The sequence below is a fragment of the Coenobita brevimanus genome, chromosome 106, assembly GCF_032717465.1.
Source record: "Coenobita brevimanus isolate Jiangsu-jjx chromosome 106, ASM3271746v2, whole genome shotgun sequence".
Lineage (NCBI taxonomy): Eukaryota > Metazoa > Arthropoda > Malacostraca > Decapoda > Coenobitidae > Coenobita > Coenobita brevimanus.
The window spans coordinates 12,860,080-12,876,845 of NC_137059.1; the positions used below are offsets into that span (position 1 = coordinate 12,860,080).

The window sequence follows — 16,766 nt, forward strand, 5'->3', positions numbered from 1 at the left end:
AGTGAAAAATTGTTCTGAAAACACTCCCGATCGGGTGAATACGTGGCGGTTGACTGAGTGATACATACTGGGATTCCACTAGAATTCACGGTTTCCCACCAAAGTTTAATGTCACGAGTTTATTCAAATACTGAATCGCGCCAACTCGTGACATTATGCCCCATCAAAATGAATTTTTTTTTCTCAGGGGAAAAAAAAATTTCAATATACATACATATAAATCCTAACTCAGTCACACAAGATTCACACTGTGGTGTGTGTGCTATCCTGCTACAGGAGAAAGTCACAGTCGCCAGTGACCGAAAAAACCTCGTATTTATGTTAATAGAAGCAAGCTTGACGTGACGACAGTGAAAAATCCCGTACTCAGGTCAAACTGAGCGAAAAGTGTGCTACATTTACATTAACAACTAATTGTTATGTAGAGTGATGTATGAATACACGGTGTAGGTGTGACAGTTGTGGTGTAACTGCACCTACATGTAAAATTACATAATGCAAGTTAATAGCAAATGATGACGACGAGGCAGAAGAGAAGAGGCGGCAGCATGCGTCAGGGATGATCAGCTGTTCTACACGGCAATGCTGCACCCGCCAGCTGCAACCTGCGAAAGCAATCAAGGTGGAGCATCAAAAGTGTCATTTCTCTCTCTCTGCCTAGCAATCAGTACTTATGTTACATAAAGTACACTATTTACATTATTAACCAGGAAACGTAGTCAAGGCGTCTCTGCAGGACATCAAACACTGACCCAGTTTACTGGTTAAACCCTATACCTAATTAGCGAAAAGACTGGGCATTTGTGCAGGACATCAAACGCTACAATTCGCTAAATTAACCAGGGAACATGGTCATGAACGAAAAGACTGGGCATCTGTGCAGGACATCAAACGCTGCGATTCGCTAATGGAACCCAGTTTACTGGTTAAACCCTATACCTAATTAGTGAAAAGACTGGGCGTTTGTGCAGGACATCAAATGCTGCAATTCGCTAAATTAACCAGGGAACTTGGTCATGAGCGAAAAGACTGGGCATCTGTACAGGACATCAAACGTTGTGATTCGCTAATGGAACCCAGTTTACTGGTTAAACTAACTCTACACTTACAATTAACAACAGAAAGCTGAGAATCCCTACGCAATCTCGGGCAGGTCACATTTTAACACCCACCGTGGGTGTGAACACTCATGTGGATAATGTGCATTCTCCGGGAATCCTCTGAGAGACCCTCAGCTCGAGACGTTCCACAAGGTAATTCATACACAGCCTCAGACTGCCTCTGCGGGGTTCTCGAACTTCCCCTCTTAACTTACGGTACATATGTATGTACAGGCCCTGGACATACTGTGTCCTGTGGGGCCAGCGGGTGAGACATCAGGTCTGCACCCACTTCACCACTGCCCTGTCTCTCAACTGACTCATAGTCTAGTCCGGTTTTCAGGTATTTGGACAACTCCAGGCATTTTGGAGTCAAAGTTGGCAGATAAGCTTTTCTAGGGTGTTTTTTTGTGCAGAATCCATTTTTGCTGTTTGCCAAGCTGTATCTCTCAAGCTGACACCGTCAGACGGGTAAATCCAAGATGGCCGCCTTAAACTCAAAAGCATCATTTTTACAAGTGGTGCCTCATCCGTATATCATTATGACGACCGTAAAACCTTATTAAAACCCGCTATAAAGTCATTGTACATTAATTATTTTATTGATATTACTTTTCTCTTAATTAAGTAATAAACATAAACATAAATCCAAGATGGCTGACAAGACATTTATATTACAACAAGTTGCAGATTGCAGATTGATGAACAGGCATAGTGGCAGTGTGTTTTACACAATGTCATTGTTGGGCTTCGACATTGCTACAATCGTCATCGGATGTTCTACATTTGCATGCTGCTGTACAATGCAAGTGGGACTTTTTACATTTGCAATGTGCACTCATACATCGGTTGGCGCAGTTGCAGGTGATCAGTTCCACACATGAGTCTGGGACTGGGGGTAGGGACATCAGCATTGGCACCAGTGATGCACCTTCCATCCTCCATCCCATCGTCTCTGGTTAAGGTAGTTCTGGATACTGTTCATTTGCCTGTCGCCACACAGCTGTTTGATAGTGAGCTCTTTGGATGTGAAATGAAAGGGCATCACCAGTTGGAGGAAGAGTCTCTGGAGCACTGGACTTCACGAACAGGATTTCACGCGCCTTGTTGACTGTTGTGACGTTGGGGACATTGTACAACTTACAGATGAATAATTCAGTGTTCTTCGCTGTCGCATCATCGAGTTCACCTTGACCTAGACCTTCAAGAAGGCGAGAGTGTTTTTGAAACACTTTCCAGCAAGTTTTCTTTCCATGCCTGAAGAGGTATGAAGTGTGTCACTACCAGTGATGGCGTGAAACGCTGTAATGGATTCCATCTTATCGTTATCAAAAGCAAGCCGTTCCACAATGGTGTGTATAGGAATATACTTCCTGTTTGCAGCTGTTCCTCCCTTCAACCAAACTTTGTCACTGGGCATTTTGTGGAAATGTGCAAGTAGTAATACCAGGACATCTGTGTCACGTGAACCAATCACAATGCTAGAGGCTTGAATTTCTGTACAATGCAGAATCATTCTTGTATCTGCCTCTTCGTGCCGAGCTTTGAGTTTGTCTGTGTCCACTTCTGGATCCGATGATTCCACCTGTTCTTCATCGACGAATCCGCCAGATACCACAACAGTTTTGTTTGCTGAAACCTTCAGCATCAGTTGTGAGAGGAAATTGGCCAAGTCTGCCTTGTTTTCAGGGTGTGCCATGAAAGTATCCCACTTTGCTTGGAGTGGAACATTCCTGCCTTCAGTCAAACGTCGGATCGCCACTGATGCTTGACCACGTCGTGTCCTTGTTCCCTCTTTGATGGATTTCTCGTAGTATCTGTCAAACACTACATCAGTTCGTTTGAACAGTGTCTCACCTTGAAGAACAGCTCCAATGAACATGTCAGCTAGGTCTCCAAATGTGGTTGCTTTGGGTGGTTTCCCAATGGAACAAACCATTGCTTGACCACAAATTATGAGTGTTGCTGTTTCCCCAAGGTCTGCAGCGCCTATGCTGGGAGGACATTGTATTCCTGAAGTGAGTACTTGAGCCAAGTCTGCTTTTGATCCAGATCGAAGTCTACCGTTTGTCTCAGCTAGAGCCTGGGGGACTGTTAAAAGTTCATTCATCATTACTTCTGACAGGTTTACACGTCGGCCACTTTCGTAGGCAGTGATCAGGCGCTGGATAATTAATTAATATATTTTATATTTTTAAGCAATTCTTCAAAATATGCATTTTCTAGGAAAATGGCGGCCATCTTGGATTTTGTTCGCTAGGAGCAAAACCGCATGAGATAAGGCTTGGCAAACAGCAAAAATGGTTTCAGCACAAAAAAACACCCTAGGAAAGCCTATTTGACAACTCTGACTCTAAAATGCTTGAGGATTTTTATATAGCCACATTTTCCAGATATTCCACTAGTCTATCAGAGATTATGGGTGTGGTTTCAAATGGCACAGGAAGGACATGTTCATGATTACTGGTACATGAACACACATTGCAGGAACGCACAAAATTATCTATTTCTCGTCCCATCCCTGGCCAGAAAAAGTCAGCACGGATACGGCCCTGGGTCTTCCTTTTGCCCAGGTGACCTCCTGACGCTGAACAATGACCCCATTCTAACACTGCTTGGTGGTACTTTGCGGGCACGACGAACTGCAGTTGAACTTCGCCCTGGGGTGTTCGTGACTCACAGTACAGCCGTCCTTGTTTACGAAAGAACTTGGCTTGACCTCCCCGTGAATACTTTATCACTCTACCCTATTGTTTCTTCCGCACGGCAGCAAGTGTCGGGTCAGAATGTTGTTCTTGAACAACAACTTGGCTACACATCAGATCTTGCGGCAATTCAGTGGTCACCTTAGTGACACAGTTTGGAGTCACAACCATGGCTCATGTTACTGTAGCCGAAGTCTGAGTAGTGTCATCTTCGGTGCAACTATGCTTGGCACCGGGAATATTGCCTATGATCAGGTCAAATAAAGGTTCTGGCATGACAACTGCAACTGTCGTACCAGTGTAAAATGGAGATGCCACCTGGATACGTGCCTCAGGGAACAATCTCACTGATCCATCAGTAAGGTTAGCTTGGATCTGTCGACCTGTGTACTGCTCAGGCCGAACTAGACTCTGCTTCACAGAGCAACCTGAGGAACCGTTGTCTCTCAGGACCCTCACAGGAATGTCTCCCACAAACCCTGGCTGAACAAGGAAGGCACTGTCACCTGTGGGAGGGTCTGTGGAGGAAGCAGCTGGCCACTGATTAGGCTGCTGAATAAATGATGCAGCAAACATGGTGCCCTGAGAATTAGATGCTTGAGGGGTTGTACTCACTGTCTGGGGAGACGGAGCATTGGCCTCCTGTGGAGGGGGGTTCACTGTCGCTGTGGGACTAGAGAACTGTGGGGAAGTTCCCGTACTGGTAGGGACGTGACCACCGTGCTGCTGCTGAGAAATGAAGGCTGCGTTCGCCTCCTGCCTCCTATTCACTTGAGCTGGTGCTGAAAAGGACAGTCCTGACGGTCAGTTGCGTGGCTGATACTGCTGCTGGTTAGGGTACCTGTTGTACCTCTTCCACTCAGGTTTCTGAGTGTTTTGCCCCTGGTCCTTCCACTGCGGTTTTGGACCTTGGCCATTATTATGAGAACGGCCTTGTTGCTGGAGTTCAGTCTGAGACGATTTCCCAGATTTATCAGGTTTCCTGTTCCAGGTATGCTGCTTGCGAGTTTGATACCCGTATGCAGTGAAAAATGCATCAGCCTTCTTCACCATTTGGCTGGCATCTCTTACCTGGCAGATCTTAAGCTGAGCCATAAGTTCAGTAGGCCACGACTTTTCTAGCTGGGTGCGCAGCATAAGGTCAATTATCCCCTCACGCGTAGAAGGAGTTTCATCTTTCTCCATCCACTCATCTAAGTAAGAGTAAGCCGGTCAAGAAACTGAACGGCAGTCTCTTTTTCCTGTAAACGCGCCCTCATGAACTGACTCTTGGCGTTGTCCACTGTGAGACCATGCGCTTTGACGAGTGCAGCCTTCATCATCTCATATGTGAGATTGTCTCCACGAATCCTCTGGAGAATATCGAGGGCAGGGCCCTCAAACAGGCTAAGAAACTGAAGCCGCTTAGCTGCATCATCCAGCTGGTAAAGTTGAGCCATGTCTTCAAAACGAGCTATGTGTGGCTCGATTCGCTCGCCTTCCTTGTATGGGGGAAGCTTGATGTGTGGGGTCGCCAGAACATGTGCAGGGAGAGTGCTCGTGGAGCTTGGGCCAGCTGCACCAGATGTGACTGAAGCCAAGGAATCTCGCTTGAGCTTCAACATTTCAAGTTCATGTTTTTCGTGTGCTTCTTGCTCGGCACGTTCGTATTCTCATTGTTCACACTCGTATTCACGTTCTCTCACATTGTTCTAACTCGAGTTGACGTTCTCTCTCACGTTGTTCTCGCTCATATTCGCGTTGTTCTCGCTCTTGTTCTAACTCGAGTTCGCTTTGTTTTTGCTCATATTCGCGTTGTTGTCGCTCGTGTTCACGTTCTCTCTCACGTTCCTCGCATTGTTTTCACTCGTGTTCACGTTCTCTTTTGCGTTCTTCACGAGCATCTTTCTCACGTTGTTGCTCGTAATTAAACCGTGAGAGGACGTAGTTTTGAATTTTTTCGGGGTCGCTAAGCCCCATATCTCTAGCTTCCTGTACATAGACGTTGGCAGCCATGATGCTAACTCAATCTAAGTAAATTAGCGACTCAGTACTGACTGCAATTTTGTGGAGAAAGATGCTAATAATCGAGAATAAAGAATATAGGCACAGGTTAGTGGTGACCAGTTTTATCTAATTAAACTGGTAAAAAAAAGAAAATTAAAACAACTGACTGTGAAAACTATTACGTAAATTAATAGAACTGAATCAATAATCACCAGTAAGATAGTGCCTATAGACTTTAATGATAAATACCTAAGTATGAGTGAGTGAGTGTTGTCTCATGAATAACTTTAGAGCTAGGAGTTAATATCCTGGAATGAGGTCGCCAAATGTCATGGGGTTTTTAAGAATATGTAATATTAAAGAATAATATTGAATAATACTTGAGAACAGGACAAAGAATTGACTTGTGAAAATCAAGCAATGATTACTTTATGCCGGCTTACTTCGCCGATTCTCTAAGGACGAGAATTTATAAACTTTCTCAACAGTACACAGCAGAGACTAGTTATTCACACGTGCTGTTTATCAGTACTGTTGGCCTCTGGAGAAAGTGACTCCACCCCTGACAATCAATAACTAATGCTATTAATGATAAACAGGTTCTTGCTGGTGCAATTAACTCCTAGATGGCACAATGGATTTAAGTTAATAAAAAGGATTGGCCTAAGTACCAGTTGTGAATAATGCAAAGCATTTATGCAAACTAGGAGCTATAACTAAAATAAGCTAAATGTGGAGTAATAAAACACGAGTTTACATTACATTACGCTCAAGAGAAAAGAACTGTAAATTTATTGATTACAATGAGATAAATTTATGTTACAAGTTTCAGATGAATTCAAAATAAGGAGATCGAACTCACTCGCTCACTCAAAAGCTAAACTCGTAAACCTAGGGAAAACGAAAAGAAAATACTGGTCAGAAAAGTGGACTAAGCGCATAACTGGGTGTCGTTGCTGAGGAAGGGACGCTGCACATGCTGAGCCTCTCGCCAAATCACGCTGGGTGGGAATTCAGGAACTGGACAACGGCGGCGGCAGGAACTGGGTGTCGGCTGAGGAAGGATGCTGTCACACACGCTGCTAACCTGCTTCCACGGCGCTCAAATCTTGACTGAATTTAAACAAACAAGGCGAGGACTGAGGCCAGCTGCCAACTGGTAACGGCTAGAAGTGAGCGAAACATGCCCATAACAAATCACTCAGCGGAGGTGCTAATGTCGCACACAAAGACGATCACTTATGAAACAGTGAAAAATTGTTCTGAAAACACTCCCGATCGGGTGAATACATGGCGGTTGACTGAGTGATACATACTGGGATTCCACTAGACTTCACGGTTTCCCACCAAAGTTTAATGTCACGAGTTTATTCAAATACTGAATCACGCCAACTCATGACAATCTGCAATCTCTGCGGTTCTTTGACGTGGAGGCGGATTAATATGCAGAGCTTTTATTATCTGAAACGTGGTGGCGGATAATGATGCGGAGCTTTTTTGTTGTTGTCTGAAGACGCGGACGCAGATGGTAATTCGGACATTATTTTCACTGCGGAGGCTCCGCGGAGGCAGAGGCGGATATCCGATACATCACTACTGCCTATGTAATCACTATGAAGCCCTTTTTCGCAAACAATTTTTTTCTCACTTATGCGATCAGAATGACGCTGAATTGTTTATGTGGTCAGTCGTTATACAACTGGTCTTCTAACATGCATCCCAGTCATCAAACAAGGGCGTGCTGCACAAATATTCCTGAAGAGAATCAATGAAGTCAGATCCTGGAAGGATACTAACAGTATTATCTGAAACTATAATTGCCCCTCTGCTAATGCTGAGATTATAGAATTGGTAAATTTACCTTAAATTATTAATGATGTGATTGATGAAGCCACTGAATGTACAGTGAGGCTGGATGAGAAAATGGAAAATATGAGTGCGTTTAATTACTTGGGTAGTGTGATGAGTAAGGATGGAAGTTTAGAGGGTGAAGTGCTTGCAAAGGTACAACAGAGAAGAAAGGTTGCTGACTCTTTGAAAGCAGTGATAAGTAACAGGGAAGTGAGAATGGAAGTAAAAAATTTGCTGCACGACAGTATTGTGATACCAACCCTAACTTATGGAGGTGAAGCTTGGGCCTTGTTGGGAGGACACAAGTTAAGAGTGAGAGCACTGGAAATGAGTTATTTGAGAGGAGCATGTGGTGTTACGTGGAGAGACAGACTGACACATGGGGAAGTGAAGGAGCGTTGTGGTGTGGATGTGGATGTGATACAAAGCGTTAGGAGAAATACACTGAGGTGGTTTGGCCATGTGGAGAGGATGGATAGCGAGAGACTAACGAGGAGAGTATGCGAGTGAGGTTGAGGGGGTGAGAGGGAGGGAGAGGCTGAGGATGAGATGGAGGGATGGAGTGGAGAGTTATGTAAGAGATGGGGGGGTGAGCTGGGAGCAGGACAGTGAAATGGCGTTGGACAGGACGGCATGGAGGCTTTTTGTTTGTAGCCATCCCTTACGGGATTGAGGTGTCTGGCAATGGATAGATAGATAGATAGATAGTTGTACAGCACTGTAGTATAATAAAGAAACTAGTTACCTCCGCCAATGGAGTTGGAGGAGGTTATGTAGGCTATTCGGACATGTTTGTTTATTTGTTTGTCCACAAAATATCAAAAATGTCATTGATGGATTAAATTTTGTGGCTATGTAGGTCATGGGCCAAGGAAGAGTTCATTCAGTTTTGGTTGTGATTTGAGTTTTCTGGTTTAAGCTTTAGCAGAGGAATGCATTCTCCGAGTGTTGTCTAGTTGTATATGTATCATTCTCTCCCAGCCATTCCTTTAGCATCATACATACATATATATATATATATATATATATATATATATATATATATATATATATATATATATATATATATACATATATATATCTATCTATCTATATATATATATATATATATATATATATATATATATACATATATATATATATATATATATATACATATATATATATATATATATATATATATATATGTACAGGGCGTTTCAAAAATAGTGTTCATAAATTGCAGAATGAATAGATTAGGAAAATATAAATATACTTTTCTATGTAACATTTTTGGAAATTTGTCATATTTACCGTGATATTACACATTTTATGTTTAATAGGAAGCTCTAGGGGATGAAAACGATCAGTAGATTACCATCACCTCAGTACCTTTATTTTTTCATACATTTGTGAACACCGATGTACACTACAGAATTACATTAGGTGCTCGAAATTCCCCCCCCCCCCTCGTTGATACAGGCTTGGGCTCGGCAACCCCTGGTGTGTTCCTTACTTCTCTGCACGCCTCTTGAACTCTTTGCCACAGTTCCTGACTGGTGTTGACTGGTGTAGCATACACCCTGCTCTTCAGGTGTCCCCAAAGATAAAAGTCAAGTGGAGTTAGGTCGGGTGATCTAGGTGGCCAGGCAATGGGACCTCCGCGGCCTATCCACTTGTCATGTTACATAGCATTAAGGAAATCCCTTGTACGTCGTGCAAAGTGAGGTGGAGCCCCATCATGCTGGAACCACGTTCGAGTACGTTTTCTGAGGGACCCATCTTCAGGTAGTATGGGGAGGTCATCCTGAAGATATCTGGTGTACACATTACCTGTAAGTCGTTGTGGTAGCAAAAATGGTCCGATTAGACGATCACCAGGAATACCGGCCCACATATTGATCGCAAAGAGTTCTTGATGTCCCCTTGTTGTTGTTACATGTGGGTTTCCTGCCGCCAATGTGTGTGCATTATGTTGATTGAGCATGCCACCTTTTGTGAACACAGCCTCATCACTCCACAAAACATCATGTGCAAGAAAACCGTTGTTCTCCCTCGTGTGAGTATGAAGCCACCTACAGAAATTCACTCGCTGGGGGTAATCACGTTCGGTCAGAGCATGGATGGGCTGGTGATGATATGGATACTAGCCTTGTCTGTTTACAATCCTCCATACAGATGCATGAGCCACACCGAATCGTTCACCAAGTCGACGTGTACTTGTAGATGGTTCATCTCCGATGGCGTTGAGAATATCCTCTTCTACATACATACATATATATATATATATATATATATATATATATATATATATATATATATATATATATATATATATATATATGTATATATATGTACAGGGCGTTTCAAAAATAGTGTTCATAAATTGTCATAAATTGTCATATTTACACAATTTATGACAATAAATTGTGTAAATATGCCTCAGCATGAGGCATTCTTCTGCTTATTGCACGTGGATTCAGTGTGCTATATTCCCGTGGTCGTCGTTCTACACGGAGGAAAGTAGGCCGATATGGTTGCCTCTGGTTAGGATATCGCTCACCATACATCCTTACTGCTTCAGCTGCATTTCCTTTTGTTGCACCCAACGTAAGTAACATGTCTGTGTACCCTGCAGACGTGTATGGCTCCATGTCCGGTGCTAACAAGACTGCCGGTACATCCTTCTTTCTCTCACCTTCTCACAGTACCTTCAAATCACGAAGCTTCGTTCAAACCCATGAGGCAAACATGATTTGCTGCTTCAGGTTCACATATATGTAGGTTTCCTTAGTAGTGTGCATTACATCGGTGTAGACAAGATTATGAAAAAATAAAGGTATTGAGGTGATGGTAAGCTACTGATCGTTTTCATCCCCTAGAGTTTCCTATTAAGCATAAAATGTGTAATATCACTGTAAATATGGCAAATTTCCGAAAATGTAACATAGTAAAGTATATTTATATTTTCTTACTCTATTCATTTTGGAATTTATGAACAATATTTTTGAAACACCCTGCATATATATATATATATATATATATATATATATATATATATATATATATATATATATATATATATATTGTCGGACACCTTAATCCCATACGGGGTGGCCACAAACAATTCGCCTCCATGTCGCCCAGTCCCCCGCCATTTCACTGTCCTGCTCCCAGCTCACACCCCCCCTCCCTCATATACCTCTCCATTCCATCTCTCCGTCTCATCCTTGGCCTCCCCCTTCCTGTCTCCCCCTCTACCTCACTCAAATACACTCTCGTCGTCAGTCTCTTACTCTCCATCCTCTCCACATGGCCAAACCACCTCAATAATGTTTCTCCTAACGCTTCTTGTCACATCCACATCCACACCACAATGTTCCTTCACTTCCTCATTTGTCAGTCTGTCTCTCCATGTGACTCCACAGGCTCCTCTCAAAAAAAAAAAAAAATATATATATATATATATATATATATATATATATATATATATATATGTATATATATATATATATATATATATATAAATAATAGAGGCAGTATCACAGAACAAAAAATGGGGAAATCAGTCTCTTGGGTCAGGGCAAATTGAGTCCAGATTGAGCTAGCTTGGGTAGTTGTAGATTACTGCAGCACCTTTTTAACCTAGTGATGACCCTGGAAAGTAAACCAGGAGTTCTTTTGGTGATCAACATTCGTTTAAAATTTTTTCCTCAGTAAACTGATTCTCTCAAACTTTTTGAAAACTGATATTATTGGAAATTTGGCATTAGGATTTTGGGAACTTCGCTGTACTACATACATCATATCCATGTGAGTTCTCAGTAGGACACCTCAGGGTACTGCTTGGGTCAAGTGAGTTGCTTTCAACATTTTGTAATTATGATGATGTCCTCTACCAGATATGTTATTCAGACAACTCAGAAAGCCACACCTTTGACTGTGGCATAATTCCTCAGGCACTATAGTTGTTGTTGTGGAGTAACCCCAGTCTGTCTGGCCAAGCAGACCTATTAACTTCAGACAAGCAACCATCCCTCCCCTGCAATGAACTGATTTTCTCTTGTGGTAGACAGCATCTCACCATAGTGGGACACAGGGAAGAGTGTGGAGGTTTGGTTTCTGGATGGATTCAACATTTGTGTCTCTTCACCCAGTTATCAGGGGCACAGTAGTAGAATACAAATAACTCTCTTATTTGGTATATGGTTACCACCCTGTGTTGTAAATGGTTCCTTGGGTTAGAGGAAACCATTAAGCTTATCACTCAGTGTAGAGCCACCTGAAGTGGAAAGAAGAGCAATAATGAGTGACAGGAAGGATGGGAGAAATAGGGTGAGAGGAGGGAAGAAATAGAAAATAATGATAAAGGTGAAGGAAGAAGTAGGCAACACTACATGAAGTGAGTAAATGATGATCACCACCTTCTACCACCAGGTGCTCTGGTAATGCAAAGAAGTTGTTTTGGTGCCAACAACTTAGTTTTCCCATGCAAACAGTTATGGAGTCACCTAACTGGTTTCTCAAACAGCCAAACTAGTCCAGTTAGCCATCCGTAGCCTCCTTCATAGGCCTACAGTTTATGTACAGGAAAGCAAGGTTGCATGACAGCTGAAAAGCCATATATTTACTTACCATATTTTACATTAAAATTCTTCAGACTATTTAGATTTCTTCATCAAGATAAATTTGAAATGCCTTAAAACTCTAATAATTGGGTAATAGCATCTCTCTTCTCAGCCTGCCAGAGTTCAGATGTTTTTTTTCACTCCATTGTTATTCTTGAGTTAGGGATCATTTATTGCAAATTTGACTCCAAAACCTCAGGTCCCTCTTTAATTGCATACCAGGGGAAAACAGACTGTTGACCAAGCATCAGCCCCTTATTATAAGCATCTGTGAAAGTTAGCTAATTTATTTTCATTTTTGTCCAGGTGGAGTACTGGCAGGATGATGATGAAGATGATGAGGATCATGGTGAGAGGAAGGAAGTGTCTACGACAGGGCCGAAAGGGCGGGCAGAACTGACTGATCTCCATCCGTACACCCAGTACAAAGTCCGGGCCAGTGTGGTTAACTCTGATTTCACTGGCCCTCCTAGTGACACCCTTACCTTCACTACCGCAGAGGGAGGTGAGGCACATCACTGGTAGTGGTAAAGTAGAAATAAGAGAGGGAAGAAACACAAGCTAAAAGAAGAAATATGAATTCAGTGTTAAGCAAGCACAGCAAATCAGATGAACCTGGGATCATGACAGAAACTTTTGCAATATTCTTCCAGTGTTTACTTTTACTGTATACTTCCCACAGAATCTGGTCCAGTGCATAACCTTCAAGTAAAGCAGCTTGGTGACCACAGCCTTCTCGTGGATTGGGATGCCCCCATAGACCCAATGGGTGAAACACTGGGTTACCACGTGCAGTATAGAACTGTGGGTGAGGGGGGTGAGGAGGGCCCCAATACTGACCTTCCTCACAACCTTTTGCCCCCTGTCAAAATCACTGAACTGGAGGCAGGCAACAACTACAGAGTGATGGTCATGGCTGTTAATGGGGCAGGACCAGGTGAAGAGTGAGTACACTTTGATGTTATTTGATTCACATATGATTTATCTCTTTAGCCCAAATATGTCTCTCTTGTTTTGTTTTTCCTAACTTCAAGCAATTTTGTACTCAGTCGAGAGACTTTTGATTTGAAGGGGTTGGATTTAGCCTAACAAATCCCTTTCACAAGAAGAGATCTTCCCCCAAGAGAGTAAAATCATCTGGTGGCTGCTTGATTGAAATGAAAAGTGTGTTCTTGGACTGTAAACGTTCTGGTAACTTCTTCAGCCCCCTCCATCAGTTTTTTTGTTTTTTTATGCAAGCTTTGGCAAGGGGCTCCTGCACAGGGTGGCACTGATATAGCCAGACAGCTCCACTGTCCAGTTATACAAACACCCCTCAGAACTCTCCTTATCCCTTGAGAAGGGTATATGGATTACAGGCGGGTGGGTACTTCATCATGCTGTCTACTGGGTTCACTTTCAAATGAACCTGGGGCTAATGTTGGTACTTCTCGTATCCTTGCTATCTCCAGATGATATTCAGCTAATGAGACACCTTGTGTGGGCAGAGTTAATGAAGGATCTAGCTGATTCCTTTAATAAAAAATTATGTGCATATATCAAGAATTAAAGATAAGCAGCTCTCTTAGAGTGGAGGAGTTAAGTAATCTTTGAAGCCTGAAAATAAAATAATCCCGAAGTTCAAAATGAAAACTGGTTGAAAAAATATATACCCAAAGTCTCTTTGAATATTTGTAACAAAAATACCCAAAGCTCTCTTTCACCTCTTGCCCCTACTTCTCAATGCCTTCCTTCTTTAAGTACGCTTCTACTCCATGTGTTCTTGGTTTTGATATCCTTCTTCTTACTCATTCACCAGCTTTTCTTTTTATTACACTTTAACTTATAATGCCTTTTAAGCACCTCAGTGTGATAACATATTTATACTCAATTATTGCTGCAACCGAGGTAATTTAGTTCAGCATGGATGAGACTTTTCAGGTTGGAGGGTTAGATGTAGCCTTCATTAACCCACACATGTCTCTAGGTACTTCTTGGAGCATGCCTTTGCCTTGACACTGCAGCTCACCACCCTCCTTTGGGGGGTTTGTGAGAGCTGAGGATCGTTTGTAGACCCAAGTGGATTCTTTGCTTGGGCTGAGATTATTCCTAGCCTGGGCAGATTCAAGCAGCCCAGCTTCAACTGTATGCTCACAAGAAAATTGGCTTAGTCTAAATAGAATGACTGCCTCACCAATCAAGTCAGCCATTAACCTCATCACTCCAGAAGGACGTGAATCTCAAACACACACTCAAGTGTCCCTTTTAAGTCCTCCAGTCATTGGGTTGCTGCACATAGGAGTTTGTGGGGATGGTACTTAGCAGACTGCCCTTTACCTAGCTGCCCATAATTGCAAAGTATACATCCCTGCCCAAGGGTTTCCTCCTAATTATGTTTTGAAAATATGCTAAATCATCTATGGGTGACACTGGGCTCTACAGGGTTAACTAACTACACCCACTGCAAAGACAAAGACATATCCTTTCTCAGCATACAAATAACATCATTGCAAAGACATCTTGTAAACTCAACCCCTTGAAGACATTCACAAGCACCACCAGTGGACAACATAAAGAGTTTCTGAAAGCTATCTATAAACAGTTTGTTAGAACAACTGTGAAATACACTAGCAAGTTGGCCTCACCCATGACCAACACAGACATGGATAAACTTAAAAAAATACATAACACTGCCTTAAGATTTAGGATGCACTAAGACCGCATTTATAGATCACCTACATCACGAAACAAAAATACCTTGAAAGATAATACGAATATGAGATGCACACAGTTCATTGCTTTAGCTCAAAACCCACCCCTTTCTTATAACGTTATAATGTATCTCCCCCTCCCTCTTCTTCACAAAGAAACAAAAAAATGAACAACTGCCCAACACTTCATAGAGTGTCTCAGCAATATCCTCCTCCACCCAACACTACATTTCACAAGCACATACATAAACTCATAGTTACCAAAGCCATCCAAAACCCTCATTTAAATAACATTCATTGGAAACCATCACCAGGGACCCACCCCTCAAAATCTACCCAACCCGGAGAGACACAAGTACACATAGCGAGATTGTGATGTGGCCACCAACCTTCCCTGCTAAAATACCAATAAGAAATATGACTAAGAAACAATCCACATTGCTCACCCTGCAGTGCAGCTCCCCACACCACAGTGCATTAACCCACCTCGTGCAGCATGTTGCAGTATCACACCACATACAATCCTTGAACATAACGTCAACAAAATACATCTAGCAGTAACTGGTTGAAGTGGCTGGTTTCTTGCACCCCACTGAATTCACATCCAGGTGGTCCTGGGGTTGCAACAACAACAACAACAACAACAACAACAACATCTGCAGCAGCAGCAACAGTGACTGTATGTCCGCCTTAGATGAATAAATTGTCTAGTGGTAATGAGTAATCATCATCATCATCATCATCATCATCATCATCATCCGGACCTCCTTAGGGCAGGGTGAGGAGTAGCAATGTCCATACAGCCCAAATTTGCCCAGTCCAATGGGCTCACCATTCAAGCCCCCGGAATCCTGGCTCTATCTGATACGCCAGAAACATTCACCACGTTCTGTAGCTTCACATAAACTTATCCAACAGAGTCAGTCCGGATGCTGCCATGTTAAAAAGGGGTGCCAAACCCCTGATCATGCACTTCCCACAATATTCATCCAGCCAGCTCGATCTCTTGTCAGTTCCCTAGCTCTACTGACCTCCAAACCTCTTCCTCACGCACTCATCCACCTCCACCTTCTCCTTGGCCTATCTGGCCTCCTCCCTCCTTCAGATTCGCGCATGTATACTTTTTTCACCACTCTATTGTTGTCCAGTCTCTCCACAGTACACTCTCTTCGATTCTGTTGTCCACAGACTTCCTCACTTCACATCCTTCACGAATCACATTATTTCTTATCCTATCCACTCTCTGTACTCCACATATATTCCTTAGCAGTCCCATCTCCACTGCTCTCACTCGACTTTTCATTTTCATGCCACACCAGTCTCACATCCATATGTTAAAATTGGCACTAATACTCCGTTATGTAAGCCTCGTGCAGCTGCAGCAGCAAGTCTCAGTTTCCTATCAAGGCCTTCATTGCACCAGCTACTTTCCTTCCTTGTGTCACTCTACTTTCCACTTTTTTTTTTTTTTTTTTTGCACATTTTCCTCTCTTTCCTATCACTGTACCCAGGTATTTGAACTCTCTTACCAATTCCAGTCTATTTCCATTCACTGTAACATTGCATTGGGAGTCACCTTCTCTCTCAGTAACCATCACCTTACTCTTCTGTACACCTACTCTCAAGGCACGACGCTCACAGACATCAGCAAAACTCATCACTAGTCTACCAAGTTCTTGTCTGGTATTTGCAAGTACTGTAGTACTGCATCATCAGCTTACAACAAATTTGAGAAATTCCATCCATTACCTTTCATTACCAACGCCATCCCCCTCTCCATTACTCGTGTTTTACTTCTCTCATCACCCCATCCATATATACATTGAA

At 42.7% G+C, this 16,766-nt stretch overlaps 1 protein-coding gene across 1 annotated transcript in view; it reads left to right on the forward strand.

The window, feature by feature from the left end:
* The window catches only part of LOC145416430 (uncharacterized), a 657,995-nt gene that overhangs the window by 475,467 nt on the left and 165,762 nt on the right, over positions 1-16,766 (forward strand). Inside the window, exons 23-24 of the mRNA XM_080285378.1 lie at positions 12,556-12,754; positions 12,932-13,193. Coding sequence (XP_080141504.1) covers positions 12,556-12,754; positions 12,932-13,193 — 461 coding nt within the window. The remainder of the gene's footprint in view (positions 1-12,555; positions 12,755-12,931; positions 13,194-16,766) is intronic.